We start from the raw sequence: 19,322 nt of genomic DNA on the forward strand, positions 1-19,322 counted from the left end.
AAAACAAAAGGGACAAGATGGACAGGATAAAGGAGAGCGGGAATCTGAGAACAACAGCCTGGCACAACGGCATACTGAATTATGAGCTCCGACAGGAACCTTAGCCACAGAGCGATGGAGGCGTCGACATACGTATGGCCACCTCAGTGACGTCACCCGAGTGACCACTGCGCACACAGAAACAAAGGACTCTCAGCTGCCTCTCTTCCCTGGCTGAGGGTTATTTCCTTTTGTGTTTCTTGTACGGTCATAGCTTTTCAGGGTTTTCCGTATTTGTGTCCTGTTTATCACTTATTACCGGGGGTGCGACACGTGTCATATGGGCGGGGCCACCCCCAATGCCCCACCTGAAAGACTGCCCACATGTCGTGACCCTTCACAGCTCATCTTCGCTCTGAGCGTTTCTCATTTTTGGACTGTGTGCACTTGGACTTGTTCCTTTTCGTTGAAGTCATTTTTCTTTGCTGGACTTGTCTCTCTAGCCAGAGGTATTTTTTGATTCATTTTCAGACATTTAAGCTCTTTTTGAACTTTTGAAGACAAACTTCCTGTGTAGGCCAAAGCCTAGTAGAGGCTGCCTGGGGTGAGGCCTATTTCTGGGGAATGACCCAGGCGCAGCACCACTTCCAGTTAGCGGAAATAGCCAAATCGCCATTTTGTACGTAATACTTGTAATGCAAAATTAGGTTGACCGTAGTGAAAGCGTCCTCAGGTTATCGTGTTACACACACAGACACAGACAGATAGACACACTGACATAATTCCAAAACTGGTATATTCGGTGTAAAACATCGAGATTCATCAAAATCTCGACATTGAATCTTTGGACGACTCCCTACTCTTCGGATACGACAAAGTGAAGCAGCCGTACAGTGAGGTGTGACGCGTTCATATGACGCCTGGGGTAGCTGGCGTCGAGTGCCCCCCACGGTAGACGTAACACAGGCCCCGCTCCCCGTCGATTCACTTGTTCACTTCTATATACCGTTGACCCTGTGAATAAGCTCACCGAGGACACTGAAGCCACGAGTAGGTACAGCAGGGCAGATCTGCCATCCAACTGGTGGAGGTGGCCAGCGGCCCTAAGCAGTGAGAGCTTCCCACCGTGGGTGGACCCCATTTTGTGGGTTACAGTTACAAGCCCCCCAAATGGCTCAGCCATCGGGGAGACGCACTTTGACTTATTCAGATGGCCCTGGGCACCACAGACCTCCTCGCAGAGTTTGCTTTTCCCGCTGCTGTCTGTCCCCACCCCGCCTGACACAAACTGGACTGCAGGTGCCACCAAACAGGTTACACGCTCATACTGGTGGAAACACAAATCCATGGACGGTGAGGACTTACTGTATCGCCGTGGGTCACTGCGCTCAAATACAAACAACAACTTAAGAAACGGATGTCATCTTCGGAGGCCGTTATGGATGGTGCCCGCGGTGCCCACTGGCATATTTCCACAGCACAAGGCCCGGCCTGTGAAGTGACTTGAACCAGAGGGCCCAGCACCATATAGCGTGATGTGTGGTGGGCTCGTGCAGCCCCCGTACCCACTGAGCGCAATCCAGCGGCATGAAAAATAAAAACGCATTCAGTTTGGAGAGCGGCGGCCCCCCGCAGCACTAATCCAGAGCACAGCCTATGGAGGGCACTCAACTACCTTATTAAGGAAATCAGATTAGAATCCGCTTCTCTCGCTCTCCCCTAGCAACAGCGTTTGGCACATTTCTGAGAAATCTGGTGCTGGCATTTCCAAAGTCACTGCTCAGTAAGAGGCAGTACGTCACCCGACAGCTGGACGGAAGCGAAGGAAGACGCGCGGCATTCGACGGCGATGAATCTCATTGCGCAGACGGGCGGGTAAAAGGCAAAGCAAGACGCTCAGTGACAAAGCCCAGCATCGCAGTCTCGGCTGACAGCCATCGTGCTCTCCAGTCCAATTACCCGTCTCGACGCGCTGCGCCCGAGCGTATCGTCTCCCTTTAAGCAGCTTGTTTTGACTCGTTTGGTGGCATCGTCACACAGGCACGGCGGGTCGGCCCCAACGAGCGGCGTCACACACTCACCCTCCAGCTCGTGATGAATGATGTCGACGAGGTTTGGCTCCTCGCCCCACCAGAAAATCCACAGCTCCTTGGCATCAGGCTTGGCATCGGGCTTGACGTAGCGGCGCCAGACACAGAGCAGGTTGGCATGCACGCAGCGAGTGAAGCTGCGGAGGACGGGGTCATCGTGAGCGGGAGCAGAGATCACCGGACCACACTCGCCGTTTCCTCGGAATCTGTACCGCCTCCACTTTATGCCAGTCAGCTCCGCCTGAAAGAGAGGGAACAAAAAAAAAAATAAAGAGAGAGAGGTTAGTCAAAGCTCAAGGGGGACACAGACCTAAAGACAGAAGGTGCCATCTCAACAGCATTGGGCATCACGGCTTCAACAGTAAAACAGAGCAAAATCTCAGGTTCAAAAAAAAAAAAAGTCACCCTACGGCACTAAACAAGAGGGGGGCAAGCCCACCATGGAGGGTGCTGAGCAGCCAGGACGTACAAGGTGACGGCGCCAATGGCAGACATGTGAGGGGGGGCTGAGAAGTGGTCAAAACTGCCACTGCCACTCCATGCTGCATCTTAAACTGCCCACCAGTGCTAGGGTGGACTACGGCCCCCCATTCCCTAATGCTATGCTCTGCAGAGCCTCCCGACATTTTCTTGAATTACTTTCATTCTTTCCTGCACTTGGCATTTCTACTGCCGATTACACAATATGTCAGAAATTCCAGCAGTAACTGTAAAGTGAGATCAAAATAAACGCCAATGTTTACAACAACGCCAGTCACTAAGAGAACACAAAAGAACGCCAAATGAAAACTGCACGCCTGTGCCCGACGAATTGGGGCTTTCAAACGGAACTCGACGTCTGCCCGCCCGCCTGTCCTCGGGCCTCCTCGTTCTTAATTTAAGGTGATGTGGGGCACCCCAGACCCCCGGCACGTCACACAAGTCCTGGCGTTTTAAGTGGCACCACACTAACTTTTGTTTTCTAGGCAGCTGTTGTCCTCCTCCTCATCCTCCTGTCCCGACTGATGAGGCAGACCCTGGCAGAACAAAACTCCAATGACCACAGCACTGCACCCAACAAGGAGTTCTAGGCCTGGCCAAACCGCCACAAAAGTAGCCAGGGACCCCCAAACAGGGCTGCCCTCCAAAACTACGACTTCCATGCAGTCCTGCAGGGGTCCAAACGTGACGGACGCTGCCACCTAGTGCACTGGAGGAACACCTGCTCTCACTGACACTTGGGTATAGCGACTTACAAAAGAGGTCATCACAATTAAGAAAACAGGAGTTTAGTTTGGGAACAAGTGTGTCCGGACAAGGTGACCGGTGACAATTCCTAGATAACTAACACCGGAATTCACTGAACACGACTTTTCAAACCCCTTTTTTGATAGACTGTGCTAATCCCCGAGGTCTTTTCAGGTGACCTTTGGTGGTCCGAGCACATGGTCAGCCATGGCACCGCTCAGTTTTCAGGTTACAGGCCCAGTGGAGGAGGGTCACCCCCCTCTGGCAGTAATTTGAAAGTAGTTTGAAACAGCAGCCGTCCACACAGCAGAGCAGACCCTCAGCCACAGAGCCGGCACTGCGCTCCGTAACCCCACTGAGGCGCTCGGGGGTCCAAATGGAGGCAGGGACCATGTAGCCATCCTGCTCAGGGTGCTCCTCCATTAAAATGGCCGCCCGGGTGAAAAGGGCAACAGCAGCACATGGAACTTTAAAGACACGCAGGACCAACTGAGAAGACGCGGCCACTCACAGGGCTGACCATAGAAAACTGCCGTCGGTGGGACCCCCACGTGCCACTAACACATCGCATAATTTCACCAATGGAGGACCGTGACACACATCTTCAGTTGCAGGCTGCAAGTCGTTGATGAAAATTCAAGGGTGCAACGGGGCCCAAAACCAGAGAAAGTGGGCTTCACAATGTCCCATCACGGCAGGTCCGGCGGCACCTCAGCCGTTCTTCCCATTCTGCGCTTACTCGGTATTTTGTCACTCTGAGAGCGGATGTACTGAATTTAGGAACGATGGCCTTGTGGCACAGGCCGCCCCACTGACTGGCACAGGGTTGGCGAGCCTACGCGTCGGAGGGCAACGCTGCAAATCACCAAAGCAGGCGACAGAGAACCCCTCAAACTGCCATCTTCCCAGTTTGTCAAGTAAACCTTTTAGGGACAAACAGACCAGCGCTGCTCCAAATGACGACCAGTCTTAGAGGACTGGGGAGAACTGAAGTGGCAGCCATCTTGTTCCTTGAACGTCTGACGGGCACATCTCAGAAGTCGGTGCACAGGGGGCACCAGCCGACACCACGAAGAATGGTGAGCTCAGAGTAACAAATTCTCTAAAAAGCCCACAGTCGGTGCCCAATGAGGCCCAGATGGGTGACAACACGATGGCTCAGTCACAATCCGGACCCCCCACTGCTCCAGCCTCTCTCTGTGACCTCACCTCCTGAACCCTGTGTTTTGGTGACTGGCCTTGCCAGGTGGCACCGGCTCTCACCAGGGGACTGATTCACTTCCCAGCTCTGCCTGCTGTAATGACGCCATCGACAGATGCTGGCAGTTGCCACATGAAGGCCGACGGTTCAGATGTTTATGGACGCCACCCACCTTTGCCATTCCTCAGTGCTTAATGGTCACTTAGCTGTGCCCGCGACCAGCCAGTAGGCGTGTGCCAGAGCCAACACCACCCAGGAGGTACAACAGGGAACAGCCACACTTGGTCTGCCAGGCCAGTCACCCCAGACATGCAGGACACAACATGGAAGTGGATGGTCACATGGACCCCCAGGATGCCACCAAAGTGGAGCGCAATTCTGACACCTTCTTCTGCAGTAAACAACCACTGGTGCCGGGCCAGTGACACACTGAGGCCTGGCTTTAATTTGAAATGACACCATCTGAACTTTGAAATTTACTGCCAGGTGATGTAGTTGCTCGATATTTCCTTTGGGGTTACACCCATGTTGATGGAAGTAAATACAATTAACAGGCCAGCGTAGGTGGGGATGGCACAGCACAGCATGGCATGGAGAAAACAATACCACCGGGCTCAGTAAGGACGTCATCTGTGCTGGCCAGTCACATCACTTGAAGGGAGGAAGTGGGGACCACCCAATCAACAGGCCCAGATAAGGGACATGGTGGTGGAGAGAAAACGGGCGTCAACAATGGGGCAGATCCTGTTTATGACAGCACATGTGCCAAGGGACACCACTGGGACTCCTTTATAATGCCTCCGTGGCACTGCCCCTGGGACTGGGACTGGCACTGGGATGGCACGTACCACCGGGACTGGAACAGCCACTGGGACTGGGGCATTGACTGCCACTGGGATGGTGACTGGGACTGGAACAGCCACTGGGACTCCTTTATAGTGCCTCCCTGGGACTGCCACTGGGACTGGGATGGTGACTACCACTGGAACTGCCACTGACTGCCGTTGGGACTAGGAAGGGCCGATATTCAGGCCACAGTGTTTGTGATGCTGTGCGCTGAGCACTCCCAGATACCCCCACACAGTCAGCAGTGGCTAACAAAAATACCACAAAAGGGCAGGGCCCTTAAAAGAGAACCATGGCACCCCAATAAATACAAAATAACAAATTTCATATGAAAATGAAAACATGAAATCAAAAGAAACGAGGTTGTGCAGGTTGCAAAGCCCCCAAAAGAACATTTTGTTGAATCAGCTGTAAGTGACCCTCCTTGGCGTTAACCCTGAGCGTAACTCGGACGCAGAATTCAATGTAACTCCAGTTAAACCCGAGTCAGGCTCGCAGCGACGTGTGACGATACGATAAAGGGGTCCGCCAGATTAACACTCGGGACGGCCCTCTGCTGCCATCTGCTGCATGAAGTAACAACATGCTGGAAAAAAATCACAACGAGGTCTTTACGGTAACTCATCAATATTCATGAGGGGCGGAGCCTCCAATAGTAAACAGACCCCACCTACTGGATTAGTGTTGACGTTTTAGTATTTATGCGTCATGTTGAGACAAATTCCCCATTTTTGTCTTGTTTTCCCTAAGGGTCCTTGTGAAAGGAGGCCAACTCTTCCAGGCTGCCATGACGTAATCTTAGCGAAGCTCCCATGAAGTCCCTGACACTCGTCAACGCCAAGTAGGTCCGACTTTGTCTTTAGTGAGCAGTACTGGAGGCGGGGGGCTGTGGCCTTCACAAGCAGAATGGAGGAAAATAAAAAGGGTAGAGACGGCAGCCAACCCTTCATACAGCACTGGCTCCGTCAGGCACCACGCTACTGTGACAAGCAGGACAGTGCAGTGACGCAATGTGACGTGTTCAGTGATTTCGCTCATACCCAACACCTTCCACGCCAGCGCCAGGACTCCCGTGTCACCGTGAAAAGCAGCACAATGTTCACAGAGAAGCCGCGTACTGTGATTTCAAGTCGAGATCAAACTAAGAAGAATACAAAATGAACGCTGGCAGGTCAAAGTCCGCCCGTAAAATCGACGTCACCCTGACTTTCAACTGACGGGCATCGTGGGCCGTTTAACACGGTCGTGGACTCTCGTGAGCCCTGCAAGATCGGTGTGGCATCATGGAGGTCAACTCACTTGTGCTTGAATGTGCTTTCTGATCTCACGTCAGCGTAATTTCAATTCTAAACTTAAAATAACCAGCAAAGCACTGGGCACTTATGCCAGTTTCTCAAGGGGAGTCGAACTGCAGCTGGCGATAGACACCACGTTGGTCACATAGTGCCCACAACGTCACTCACAAAACGCAAACACAACTCATAGTGCAACCAGACACTCAATGGCCGCCTCGTCACCGACCCCCTGGGTACTGCAGGCGGCAGTGACACTTTGCTGGCCTTTGTTTGCCATTCTCAGACATTTCTGGCTTACAGACCGGCAGCCCACCTGAACTCCGTACAGACGTCCGATGCCCGGTAAAGAGGAGCAGGCTGGACTTGGGCATTGATTTGGACTTCACCTCCTTCTTAAACTCGACGGCCGCCAGGTGACCACAACACAAAACACCTCCGCTCCTCCACCTGGCAGCCCCACATAATAAAAGAGACAAAGGTTGGCACAGAAAATGGACGGTGAGCACAAATCGTCGGTTTAAGAATAAAGTGGCACACGAGAGGCCATCCGGGCTCAGGAATGACAACCAAGTGGTTGACTGGTGGGCTCAGGTCACTCATTCGCTCATCAGGTGAGTTCCATTATTCATTTATTGCCCTCATCTCATCGCTCCACTTCAATCCTGAAGTGCCCGCCTGGCACTCCCCCACCACCCCCACCCCCCACCCAATCGGCTGTGTGATTTGACATATCTGGCATTTACTCTTTCATTTATTGCCACTTTTATGTGACACCAAACATGACAAAGAATTTCAGCTTAAACCTGAACTTGAAACCGCGAGCGTCAATTGCCGCTTTCTACGCTTGGCGCTCCGTGTGCGTTTCGTGGAGGCCCAGCCGACATATGGCTCCGGCAATTACCGGTAAGTGTTCTCAGCCGCGGCTGCCGAGGGGGGCGGGGCTCGGCTCCTGGGGCTTTCCTGTGACAAAGGCACCGTGAAGGGTTAAACGAAACCTAGCTGGTAATTACAGCCTGCTCTTACTCTCTAATCACACAGCGAGCGTAATCTGAGATAGAAACATTGGCGCATCGATAATCTGCCCTAAAAATAGGTCGTGAGTGGAGATGTGCTTTTAAAGAGCTGGCAAAAGAAAAAGAAAGAAAGAAAGAAAGAAAGAAAGAGGACAGACGAGGCCTGCAGGAGGAGAGCGGACTCTCCTCTTCACTGCAGAGCACACATGACAGTCTGGGCTCAGGATGTGTAGGCTGGAAGTCCTCGAGGGTGGCGTCCCTCCTGCCCGCTGGACCAGTGCCCAATCTTAATTACACGCCCCACAACCTTACGGCTCAGAACGAACCGAGGGAAGCACACAAGACAGCAGAGTAGGAGGAGGGGCATCACCGCAGCGAGCGCACGGCGCCAGCTTGGCACCCATTCGACTGCCTGAACCTGCGCTCAGCTGAAAAAGCTAAGGTGAACGTGCAGGTAGTGGGTGAGGTGTGGCTTGCCACCTCAGTTAGTTAAAACAAGATGGACGCTGCGACGGCATGAAATAAAACGTCCCTAAGGATGAATCGGGGGGCATTTCTAGGGAAACAATAAAGCACGACAATAACAATAAAAAGTAAAGTATATCACCAGACAAAGGGGTGGCCATGGACTGGCATACATGGGCCAGACTGTCAGCCTCAGAGAAGCTCAGACAAACACACCACAATGGCACGGTGGCACAGAACAAGAAGTGCGCTCTCATCAAAATCAGCAAAGACTTCAGTCCCGACACTTGTCCCCAGGCAACAGCATCCAGTCGCAAGGCCATCATGGGCAGGATGACGCCGTCACTAGTCGACGAATTTAAAAAACACAAAACGACCGACGTCTCGTCGACAGCACATCGTGGTCAGTTACGAGGGGAGCGTTTTCAGAGCTCAGTACTGGGACTTCAACAGTAGCAAAGCTCCTCAGGCCGTCTCCCAGCAGCCTCCGGGGTGCGCCCTACACTGGTGCCCAAACCCCCCTGGAGTCTATATGGTGACTCCAGCTTGAATCAAGGCAAACATTTCAAACGTATAAAATAAACGAGCTGCACAAACACCCAAAATGCTGCTGTTGGACCTTTTCAAATTCAGAGGGGTTTCTGTACTTCCTCAGCGCACCGGAGAACTTCACTCACAGTTACGTCGAGAAGGAAGTGACCTTTGGAGGTTTGTGGGGCTCCTGAGGGTCTCCTCATGGCAGCCGAGATCAGGCCCTGAACACGCTCAAGAACATCCAAGATGTCTGCTGATAAGCAAGTGCAGGACATGGCAGCCCTGAGGGGAGCACATCAGTCCTACTGCTGCTGGGTGGTCAACAAACCCACCAGCACAACTGAAGAGCAAGCTACCTGCACGGGTCAGTGCATCAGAAGACCACTAAGCCCAAAAATCTCACCACCGCCGTGTATGGTTACACCAAAAGAGCAGCCAACTGGACATCGAGAAGCAAGAGGTCATGTCCACCCATCGATGCCACCATGACGCGAACGTCTCAGTCACAGAGCTGGAGATTTCACATGTGACGTTCTGGTCGCAGTCTGTACCCTTGGGACTGCTCAATGAAGTGCCAGGTAACACAAGGGGCAGAAGATCACCCTCCTCGGAACTGCCTACATACTCCATAAAGTCCTAAGCAGGACTCCTGGCCATGCAATGAGATTCCTAAGGTCCCCGGGGGGGTTTCTGCTAAAACACAATCAGCAACAACAACCAAAAAGACGTCCCTACCATTAAACTGCCCCTGAAGATTGGTATCTGCGCCAGCAATCAGAAGGTTGCCAGTTCGAATCCCATAAACAGCAGATGTGACTCTACTCCACTGGGCCCTTGAGCAAGAAAGACCCTCATCCTGCCACTGCTCTGTCCCGGGGGTGACTTCCTCTGCATCGGGTCCTCCAACTACAAGGAAAACCCGGGGAACTCCAGCCACCGTAAATGCCCCCCACTGTTCAGTTTGGTGCGGAGGTGTCACCCGCTGCACTCGGGTCCCAAGCCAGGTGGGTTCATTCAATGGCCAGTGTTCTCATTTATTTAACGTGAAGTCACCTAGAAGAACGAGGCCTCCATAAAACCAAAGGTACTGAAGGAGAAGGATGGAGCTTGTTTGAGCAGATGATGAAGATGATGATGAGGCACTATCACACACAAAGCCTTGGAGCCAGAGATTCCCCTGGTTGGTGTGCAAGATGGGTGCCTGCAAACCCAACTTGACAAGACTGGGCGGGTGGGAGACGAGACAACACGGCACCCCTCAGACACAAGCCTGCTGCAGCAGTGCAGCGTGGGAGCACAACATGAGTCACTAATTACTCTGCGTGCCAGCACCTTCTGGGATACCAGAGAGGCACAAGGAGAAATGGAGGGGTGGAGGTGAGCCAGGAAACACTTGAGGGCCCCTCACATGCCAGGGGGGTGGCACAGGGCCCTCTCACTGCGGACAGATTTTTAAACAGGAAAAGTCATTCTCCAACTGGAATGGCAGGGTGTGGCATTTCCAGCGGGCATGACCTCTGCATTGACTTTTTCAGACATGTTGTATTATTGGCTCCTCACTTTGCTGATGATTTGAGATGATTTACTTTAACTGAGGGGGGTTGAGGGGTCCAAGCTGCAATTTCAAATGTGAATTTTGATTGCGGATGCCACAAATTCTGCGTTTCGTTCATGTGCCCATTTAGCCTTGGCACAGCACTCGTCCTCCAAGTTTCTCGACAATCTAAACAAATCTCGTGGTCCAAAATACTTTGGGGTTCCGAGTGTTTTTCTGGATTTGTGATTGTGTTTGGTTACTATGACGTCCTGGCTTCGGACCCTCGGTTCGACTGAAGACGGTGTGTGTGTGACCCCATTTCTGGGCTCAGAGCATCACCACACACATGACGATACAGCTCAAGCTCAAAGGGTTGACAGAGGCAGCGTGGCCAGGTGGTTATGGCTTGGGACTTCAAACCCTGACGTCCTCTTTTCAAATCCCACTACTGACACCACCGTGTGACCCTCAGAGAGCCACCTCACCTGCCTGGGCTCCTACTGGAACAAAGTCGCCTTGGATAAAGGAGTCGGCCAAATAAGGAAATGTTACCGTTCTGTTAACGAATACAAACAGGAAAATGGGAGGCTTAAAGCCCAGCTAGGCCTCAAAATGGAGATCAAGTGCTGAAGTATAAAAAAAATATCTACACATTTTTGTCAGTGGTTATAACACGGTTCTGATTACGTATTATTTGTTCAGCTAGACGTTATCTGTCATATTTATTCTGTTTGCTTAATATTTGATATCCTACAATTTGATTATCTTCCTTGTGTTTTGTGGGCATATCCTCAAAAGGCAGGGTCACCTCACCTGTCCGTCACAGTGTAGGGCCCACCCCCAGCTCTCACAAAGGCTGCTGGGAGTTGAAGTCCAGGGCGGTTTAGTTGACTGTGCGCTGGAGTTTGGTGTTTTTAAGCTTTGTTTTTTCTCTTTGTGCTTTATATTTTGGAGTGTGTTTAATATGTTTTTGTTTTGGTCTTTTATTAATAATTCTCTTCTTTTATAAACGTTATTTTGTGGACTTGTCTCAGGCGAGATACAATGTAACCCTTTGAACCCCGCACTCCCCAGCCTCCTCTTGATCTATAAAACTAACATGTGACGATATGATGAAAAGCCTCAATGTTATAATAACAGCTTGACACTTCTGAACAAGCTGTAACTCTTACAGTCGCGCCGTTCACTTGCATTGTGAGGACCCAACGCCCCTTGGAGAGATTCACTTCATGCCAACTGCAGTGCCAGAAGCGCCGCACGACGAGAGCACTTCATGTCCTCTGATCAATCGACCCACCTGTGGCCTCAGGTGACACTAGTGGGGAGTTTGACTGGGGTGGGCGTCCTAAGGCGGGCTCAGGGAGGACAGCAGCTCCCTTTGCCCGCCCCTACTGCCCCGTGCGCAGACGCAGCTGTTCATTTGTTTGGACGCACTCCCCGTCTTAAGGTGCAACTGAAATCCTTTCAATTTCCTTCTCGACACCAAAATGAACCCCCAGGAGCTAAAAAACAACCGGACAAACCAGCAGCATAACTTACCTACGTAGAGAAACTAGAGAGTGGGATATTCCGTGCGTCATCTAACACAGCGAAGGCCCACCTGTATACACTGGCCAGCCAGTCAGGATGGCAGACAGAGGGGGGCAGCGGGAATAGGAGGGTTGCAAGATTCAGAGAGCAGCGACGCGCAGGCTGCCAGTCAGCCCAGCAGCGTTACGACAGTAGATAGGTGGGCCGGTATACGCCATGCCGCCGACCATAATATGACTTGAGTTTTAAAAGCCCAATCTCCCTTCTGGGGCCTAGTCAGGTCTAAGGCCTCCCATTTTCCTGGATCAGGCTTGCCTTGGGGTGAAATTTGTTTTGTGGGCTATTTGGGAGGCCTCACCCCTTTGTTGTTTTGCATTGCCAGAGCACTCACAGACAATGATGATAATAATAATAATAATAATAATAATAATAATAATAATAAATTCTTTACATGTTTATAGCGCTCATCTCTCCACTCAAAGCACTTTACATAGTGAGTGAGGAGCCACCGGCAGCCATTACTGCATCAGTACGCTCGCCACACATGAGCTGTTAGGTGGGGAAGTGGTGACCATCAGTTAGCCAATCAGAGACAGGGGATGATTAGGGGGCCGCTAGTGGTCAGGACAGCGGGGTACACCCTACTCTTGATGGCGAATGCCCACGGATCTTCCATGACCCCTCGGTTTATGAGCCATTTTTACTGCACAGGTGGCACTGGGGTCCACACACAGCCCTCAGGGTCAGCGCCCCCTGCTGGCCTCACCAACACCCTTTCCAGCAGCAGCCCGTGCTTTTCCTAGGTGGTCTCCCATGCAAGTCCTGGCCGGGCCTGTCAATGCCACTCCACAGTGAGGTGGGCTTTACTTGGCAGACCGGGGACACCAAGAGATCTCATATGATACGGTCGCGCTCAGGTAGTGAATGGCGAGTATTTTATCAGAAGTACTGGACGGTATTTCCTGTCACTCGTGCCACTCGATCAGGCCCAGACTGTGCCCCACTTCGTACACTGGCAGGACCTTTAACAGAGGACCATGCAGCATAAACAGTAAAGACCACCCTCCTTGTTCTCGAGCATGTGACACCCCCATGGCAAGTGAGCCCCTGGACAGAACGATGCGGGTCAGGAGAGAAGCCGTGCAATGCGCTGCGTTGTATTTCCGCGCGTCTGCAACTGTGCACTGCGTTGTTCTCCTCCTGGCAAAGGCCACGACACAGAAAGAGGAAGCCAAGCCGATAAAGAGGACTTCCTGCCGAAGATGCCACACAATCTGACATTTCCTTTTGTTGATCTCGTTACACTTCTGTGAACGGCCAATCTGAAATGCGAGGACGAGGAGGATTTCCACATCTAGGGCGACAGCAAAGCCAAAGCAGGGCACTGGCCGAGGTCACCCACAGTGCCACCAAGGGGTGTAACTCAACTCTACTTAAGGGAACACAGCAGACATTGAAAGTGAAGACCACCTAAAAGTCACAGTGGCACACAGGTGGGAATACAACCTGCAGCCAGGGGGGTCCCACTGGTCTAAAGACAAGTGTGCCTTGCATCCCACCCAGGTGGACCTAGAACTACATTAGGAGGGTCTGAATGTGGCTGGACGTGCCAAACGATGACATGAAGGCAAAGGTTGCTCTGAGGAGACGAGCGCCCCATGGTCACATGACCAGTTTGCAGGAAAGAGGAAGAGCACTACGAAGTGGGCAGCACCGGGCATTGCCGAAGGACACGTGCATCTCTCTTCACATTCAAGACCCCTCTCTCGCCTCCCCACAGGCCCACGTGCATCCAGTCAAAGGCGGCCTTCCACGAATCCTGCCCATGTGAATTCCCTGCAGCGCGGCGTCTTCTTGAGAAATCCGCCCACGGGCCGTCAACAGGAACCGAGAGCAGCGTTGTGCTGAGCTTTGACTTTCACAGCGGCGCTCGACTCCTGGCACTGATGAGGTTCAACTTGATCAGGAGGGCCTCGGAGCTCAAGCTGCTCTGCGAGATGGCACCCTGCTGAAGGGGTCCAGAGTCATGAGCGCTCACAGAGTTCCACCTCACTACAGCCTTGCTAAAAATACCAAAGACTAAGAACCACGACAGCACGTCGGCCTGAACCGGGGTCTCGGGGGTCTCTGGGCCATCGTGAAGGCAGTCGGCCAGTTGCACTCTCAAGGACGCTCGCTCAGGAGGAGACTCACTGACATGGTGGCCCGTGTGGACTGAAACAACACCGCATACACGAAGCAAACACATTCGGTGCGCACCAGAGTCACAAGCGGCTTCTCGGGGCTCCGAGAGAGAGAAGAACGGAGCAGCGTGTGAGCCGCCACAAGCCCCTGGTGCTCCCTGGCGATGTCAGGCCCCCCATCCCAGACGGCTACGTTACGAATCCACCAACCAATCAAACCTCAAACCCTCCAACCTGGGGGGGGAGAGTGGGCAGTAGGGGCAAAAATCCAAACCACGGAGCAATAGAACATTCACACCATCTTGGTACCATTGTGCTAAGGTGGGAAAATTACTTATAAAGACCGGGGGTCTCATTTAGAAAACCAGAAAATACACAAACACCAAGAAAAAAAATTAAAAAAATAACTAAATAAATAAATAATAAATAAAAAATAAATAATCCGTGTTATAAAGCTCAAGATTGCACATTTCTACACAGACTACCTTCACAAATCACGTGAACGCGCCTCAAAGCCCACCCGGCCACCCCCCTGGAACAGCCATAAGTGGACTATGCTAATCAACCTCAACTATATGCAATCACGATGTTCATTGGCTGGGAAAGCAGCTTGACATGCGGAGACCCCGCACCCGGCACACATTCTGGGGGTCTGAGTGGGCAGCCGCTATCAGCACACAACGGAAGGTGCAGACCATGAGAAACACTGAGGGCTCAGCCAGCAACCTCGTACGGCGCCATCACAAAGTCGTCCCCCAAAGCTGCTTTAATTCAGCCGAGTCGCGGCACGAGCCAGGCCACCGAGTCACATGTCGAGCCAGGCCACCGAGTCACATGTCGAGCCAGGCCACCGAGTCACGACGTTCGTCGCCCTCATTCAGATGACTTGTGTGTTAATGGAGCATCACTGCTTACAGCTAACAAAGGCAGCTTCATCCTGGCAATACGGCTGTGGTCAGTCGCTCCCATGTGGTCAGCAGGGCTGGCCTTGTGGTATTTGGTACACTGCGTTAAGATAAGGGCAGGCTTTTCACGTGACCTCTGGCCCACACCATCCAAAAACTGGATGAGCTGCCTCGGTGGCACAGTGGCCATGACGGAGTCCAGCTAGGGCGAGACATTCCGGCCCCGTCAGTCACATGATCCCCTGAGGAGTGACAACAGTCAGCAGATATAAACCATTGAGTCACAATGTGCCTGTCATGTCGATGCGCATTCTGAAATCGGCTCGTCTTGGCGGGGGGTCTAGGGTGTCGTGGCTTCTTAAGTCTAGTGCTGTGAATACACGCACTTTGAAAGCCACCTCGTCGACTGCAGAGTTGCGTTGGGGGCTTAGCCAGCAGCGACTCAACTCTTAACACAAACACAAGGATGTCACCATTAAGACACGCGTTCTGTCACACCCAGCATCTCCTTTTGCGCCTTTATGTAGTGAGGGCCAGGGTGAGGGTCCGAATGTGAGATTAGTTTGGCTTTGCTATCTCTCGCCCTACGTGTAACCTCCGCACCTTCCCTTGATAGCCCGTGAACGCCTCTTAACAGGCGCTCCTTCTCTTGAGTGCGTTCCCATGATGCCTGCTTCTCAGACTCAGTCGTCACTTCCTAACCCGCCGTTCGGTTTCCTTCTTGCCATCTTTGAGGATGACTCCCCCAGCACGCCTTTACTCCTCCTCCAAAGCCAAACCAGCCAATCAGATTGCTCAGAGGCCTTAGTTGTGTGTTTTTAGCGTCCCACCACGGCCAAGACAAGAGAGCAGGACACGGTGCTTTGTAACTCGCTTCCGACTCCTACCTTAGTCTCTGTCTGGCTCCTGTGGGTGGGAGTGCTGCAGCCTCGGACCCTCTGATACCTTCATAAAGGCGAGTTACTGGCTAAGCACCAACTTGGAAGATGCAGATGGCGCCAGGTAAGACACTCCTCGGTCGTGCCAAGTGTCTGTGCCTTCTACTTCACTTGACTGCTTGTCTAACACGCACCCCTGGAGCTCACCGACGGAGGACAGTCAAAGACCCCAATGGTTCAGTTGGGAGTACAGCAGAGCCAACAGTCTCCTCACGCAGTGGGCCTAACGTTCTGTCCTTGACGTCCACTGAGCCTCACTTTTATGTGACAACTCACACCAAACGGCTTCCTGTCAGCTTGGTGGGCTCAGGACTGGCCCTGCACTCACTTCTGGACCAGCGGATTGATGTTTTTACTGACTGGGGTCACAAATCAGTAAAGACGCGTGCAATGGGGGGATGCTTCCCATTTTAGAGGAGACGTGTCTATGCACTCATATTCAGGATGTTCTCTGCCACCCCATCACACCCAAGTTGAAGTAGCTAAGACAGCGCTGCCTCGCCAAGTGCTCCCCTACACTCTCACTTTCTAATCAAGGGGGCCTCTTGGCTGCCAGCCCGCTATGGCCACGCGACGAGTGGATGAAGCCCAGTTAATTATCCACTAAGGGGTGTGCAGCATCTTCACTGTGTAATCACAACTCCAGCGCAGCGCCAGCTCACTCCTTGAAGTACACTTCGGAGAAAGCAAACATTGGCAGCTAATGAGCCGAGCACCAGCAGGCCTATACCGCGGCGCCCGAGATGGCAGGAGTGGCGCAAGACTCCTGGGTAGGATTAAGCAGTTGCCATCGGAATCTTTGGCTCCATCGACGAGACAGCAGCACAGGCTGGACCCCTCATGCTCCGAGGCCAATCCACATTCTGAGTGCCACCTGCAGTAATGGAGCTCATTTATGGGCACATTCTCATTAGAGGGTCCAAAAATAAAGAACGGCATTGGCGGAGGGTGTGTGTGTGTGTGTGTACTGTTGTCCCCTTGAATGTCACGTGCCACTCCTGGTCGGCCCCGTACCTAACCTGACAATGTCATGGACTCTTCTTCTGCTTGGATGGCAGCACACTTACTGTGCAGACGGGCATCATTCTGGCATTGGCATTTCTGTCTTTTACTGAACTGTTTGGACCCCTGCAGTTCTCTCTATGCCCGTTTTTGCCATGGCAGACAGTGTGGTGTAGCGGTCGGGGACTTCAGATCCTGAGGCTGTAGGTTCAAATCTCACTACTGACACCACTGTGTGACCCCGAGTGGGTCACTTCACCTGCCTGTTGGAAAACCAAAAGAACTGGAACCAGCTGGACCCCCACTGTTAAAAGTGCTCCCCTGGATAAAGATGGTGCCAGCCGAGCAATCATAAATGATACTGACAAGAACAGCTTGCGCCTCAATGACAACTCACTCAAAATGCTGCTGCTGCCTCCCCAAGATAATGTGGCACAAGTCACGCGGATTGAAAAACAAGTGACCATGGACCAAAGTGGGCGCAGAGTGGTGCCCCGTTTCTCTCCATGCACTCCCTGTGACACCCAGGGTGGTCCCTGCGACTTTTGGCTTTGTGTTTAAAGCCTGACTGCACTGCACTTGCTGTTCTGCACTGCCCTGTCCTGTCCTGTCCTGGGGTCCCCTGGTCCTGGCCGGACCCTACTACTGCACTGCAGTTAAGCTCTGGTTTTAACTCCTCAGCTAGTGCCAGCTGCCCCTCGTTGTCCTCGTCGGCCAGTTCTCGTCTTCCTCAGAACCCAATCTGAACGCTTTGAACTCCCTTCTCTTTCTTCTGTCTGCCGCATCCTGACTAACTGGCACAAGGAAAGCCCCCCACAGTGTTCACACACAGAAGATGCCATGCCCTTTTATTTATGGCGCTCCAGGCCCAAAATCCCCCATTTGGGATTTTATTTTGTTAAAGAAACGTAGACCCTGATGATTAAAAAAGAAAAAAGCCCAATAGGTGTCTTCAGCAGAAACAATCAGAAGGACTTGAGCGGGTCACATCGGGCAGTCTGAGGGGGATATGAGGGGTCAAAGTTACGCCGCTTCACCCAACCTGGTAATGCAGGCACGTGGAGTGTCATTTTAGGCAATTCTGAGGCTGCTGATTGTGAAGAAGTTCATATTTTTGATATTTGGTTCTTCACCGGTGGTCCTAGCCCCCTAACTGCCAGTACGTTGGGATTTGTGATGTTTTACTAGCCCCCTGCGGACCTTCACCCTAGGGTGACACATTCCTAGAAGACTCGAAGACAGTTAAACCAAAGCCCATATTTACGCATCGTGAGCCGCTAACACAGCTCCCATCATTGCCCACTGTACGGGACCTCACATTTCTTATGGCGACTCTCACAGTTTGGTGCCCATATGCCCGCAGGCACCATTCTTGGCGACCCCTTATTGTGTGCTGCTCTTTATATGTTAATGTGACATGTTCTGCTGTTGGTTTGTACTCAGCTGGCCTGTCTTAAATCAATACGCCTACCATACCACCATACCTTGTGTGGATCGGTTTGTGGCACGCCAGGTGCCACTGCTATCAGGCAGTTCAGTGCTTCCACCCGCTGCACTTGTCACATTGACTGACTGATTGATCGATCGATCGATCGGCTGTACATATCTGAATCCCCAAGACTAATAAATCGTATCTAATCTGATCAGACAGGTGAGTCCTCCTGTGATTGCAAGGCCCCTTCATCTTCGTCACAATGTCACGTGCACCGTCCTTTCAGAGGGGCTCTCACTGGGCATCAGCTCTCATGCACACACAGAGCACCCACTACAGCTGTGTTAGGGCCGAGTCACCGGGAAGGTCAGACAAGCCCACCGCCGATTGCCCCCAACTCACTAAATGACGTGAAAATCACTGGAAGAGTTGCCTGATGTGGCTGTAGGCAGCCTGACGTCCAATCTCTTCAGCAAAGGTTGACAACAATATGAACTGAGATAATCTCCATTATATGACTGAGCTGCCCGTTTAGTTTGATCCTGGGTGCCAACCCACAGCAGCACTCGACAGGCACCCCAAACGCTAGCTAGGTTTCACACGTATAACTATGGCGTGCGCTGCGCACTGTAAGTGAATGGACAGGTTCAATGTGACGTTTGTTACTGTGCTAAATAAACGATTGTGACGAGGACAATGCACTGCAATGCCACTCCTCCACTTGTGCCATGGTGAGATCAACTCACAGGGCCTCCAGAACGAGAGCTTCTGACCAGGGTGGGGCGCCAAGAGAGTGACTCTCACCCGGCTCACCCCCTCCTTGACTGCCCGTTTTGGTGTTTCCCAGGGTGAGGTCATTTGAAGACTGCAATCCTCGAGGCATAGGCAGATGCATTGTGGGAAAGAAGAAAAAAAAAGTCAAACCACCCATGGCACGGATGGCACACCGTTAGGCTGTCGGACTGAATGTCAAGTCTAATGAAAGATGGAAGAACAACAAGAATAACAAGACGCTATAAAGAAGTCCAACACCTGGACATTTAGCATCTCTGGCATCAACATTCTGGACCCCCTGCCAGTCCTCGTTAGGTCAGTGGTCTTCATTAGGAATGAACAAACTGTTGGACTCTTCACACACACACACA

General features: G+C 52.2%; 1 protein-coding gene across 6 annotated transcripts in view; it reads right to left on the reverse strand.

Moving 5' to 3' along the window:
• The window catches only part of LOC120541053 (mediator of RNA polymerase II transcription subunit 13-like), a 154,315-nt gene that overhangs the window by 99,347 nt on the left and 35,646 nt on the right, over positions 1-19,322 (reverse strand). For all 6 annotated transcript variants that reach the window (XM_039772323.1, XM_039772320.1, XM_039772319.1 and 3 more), the window contains exon 2: positions 2,061-2,310. In XM_039772323.1, coding sequence (XP_039628257.1) covers positions 2,061-2,310 — 250 coding nt within the window. The remainder of the gene's footprint in view (positions 1-2,060; positions 2,311-19,322) is intronic.

The sequence above is a fragment of the Polypterus senegalus genome, chromosome 12 (genome assembly GCF_016835505.1).
Source record: "Polypterus senegalus isolate Bchr_013 chromosome 12, ASM1683550v1, whole genome shotgun sequence".
NCBI lineage: Eukaryota > Metazoa > Chordata > Cladistia > Polypteriformes > Polypteridae > Polypterus > Polypterus senegalus.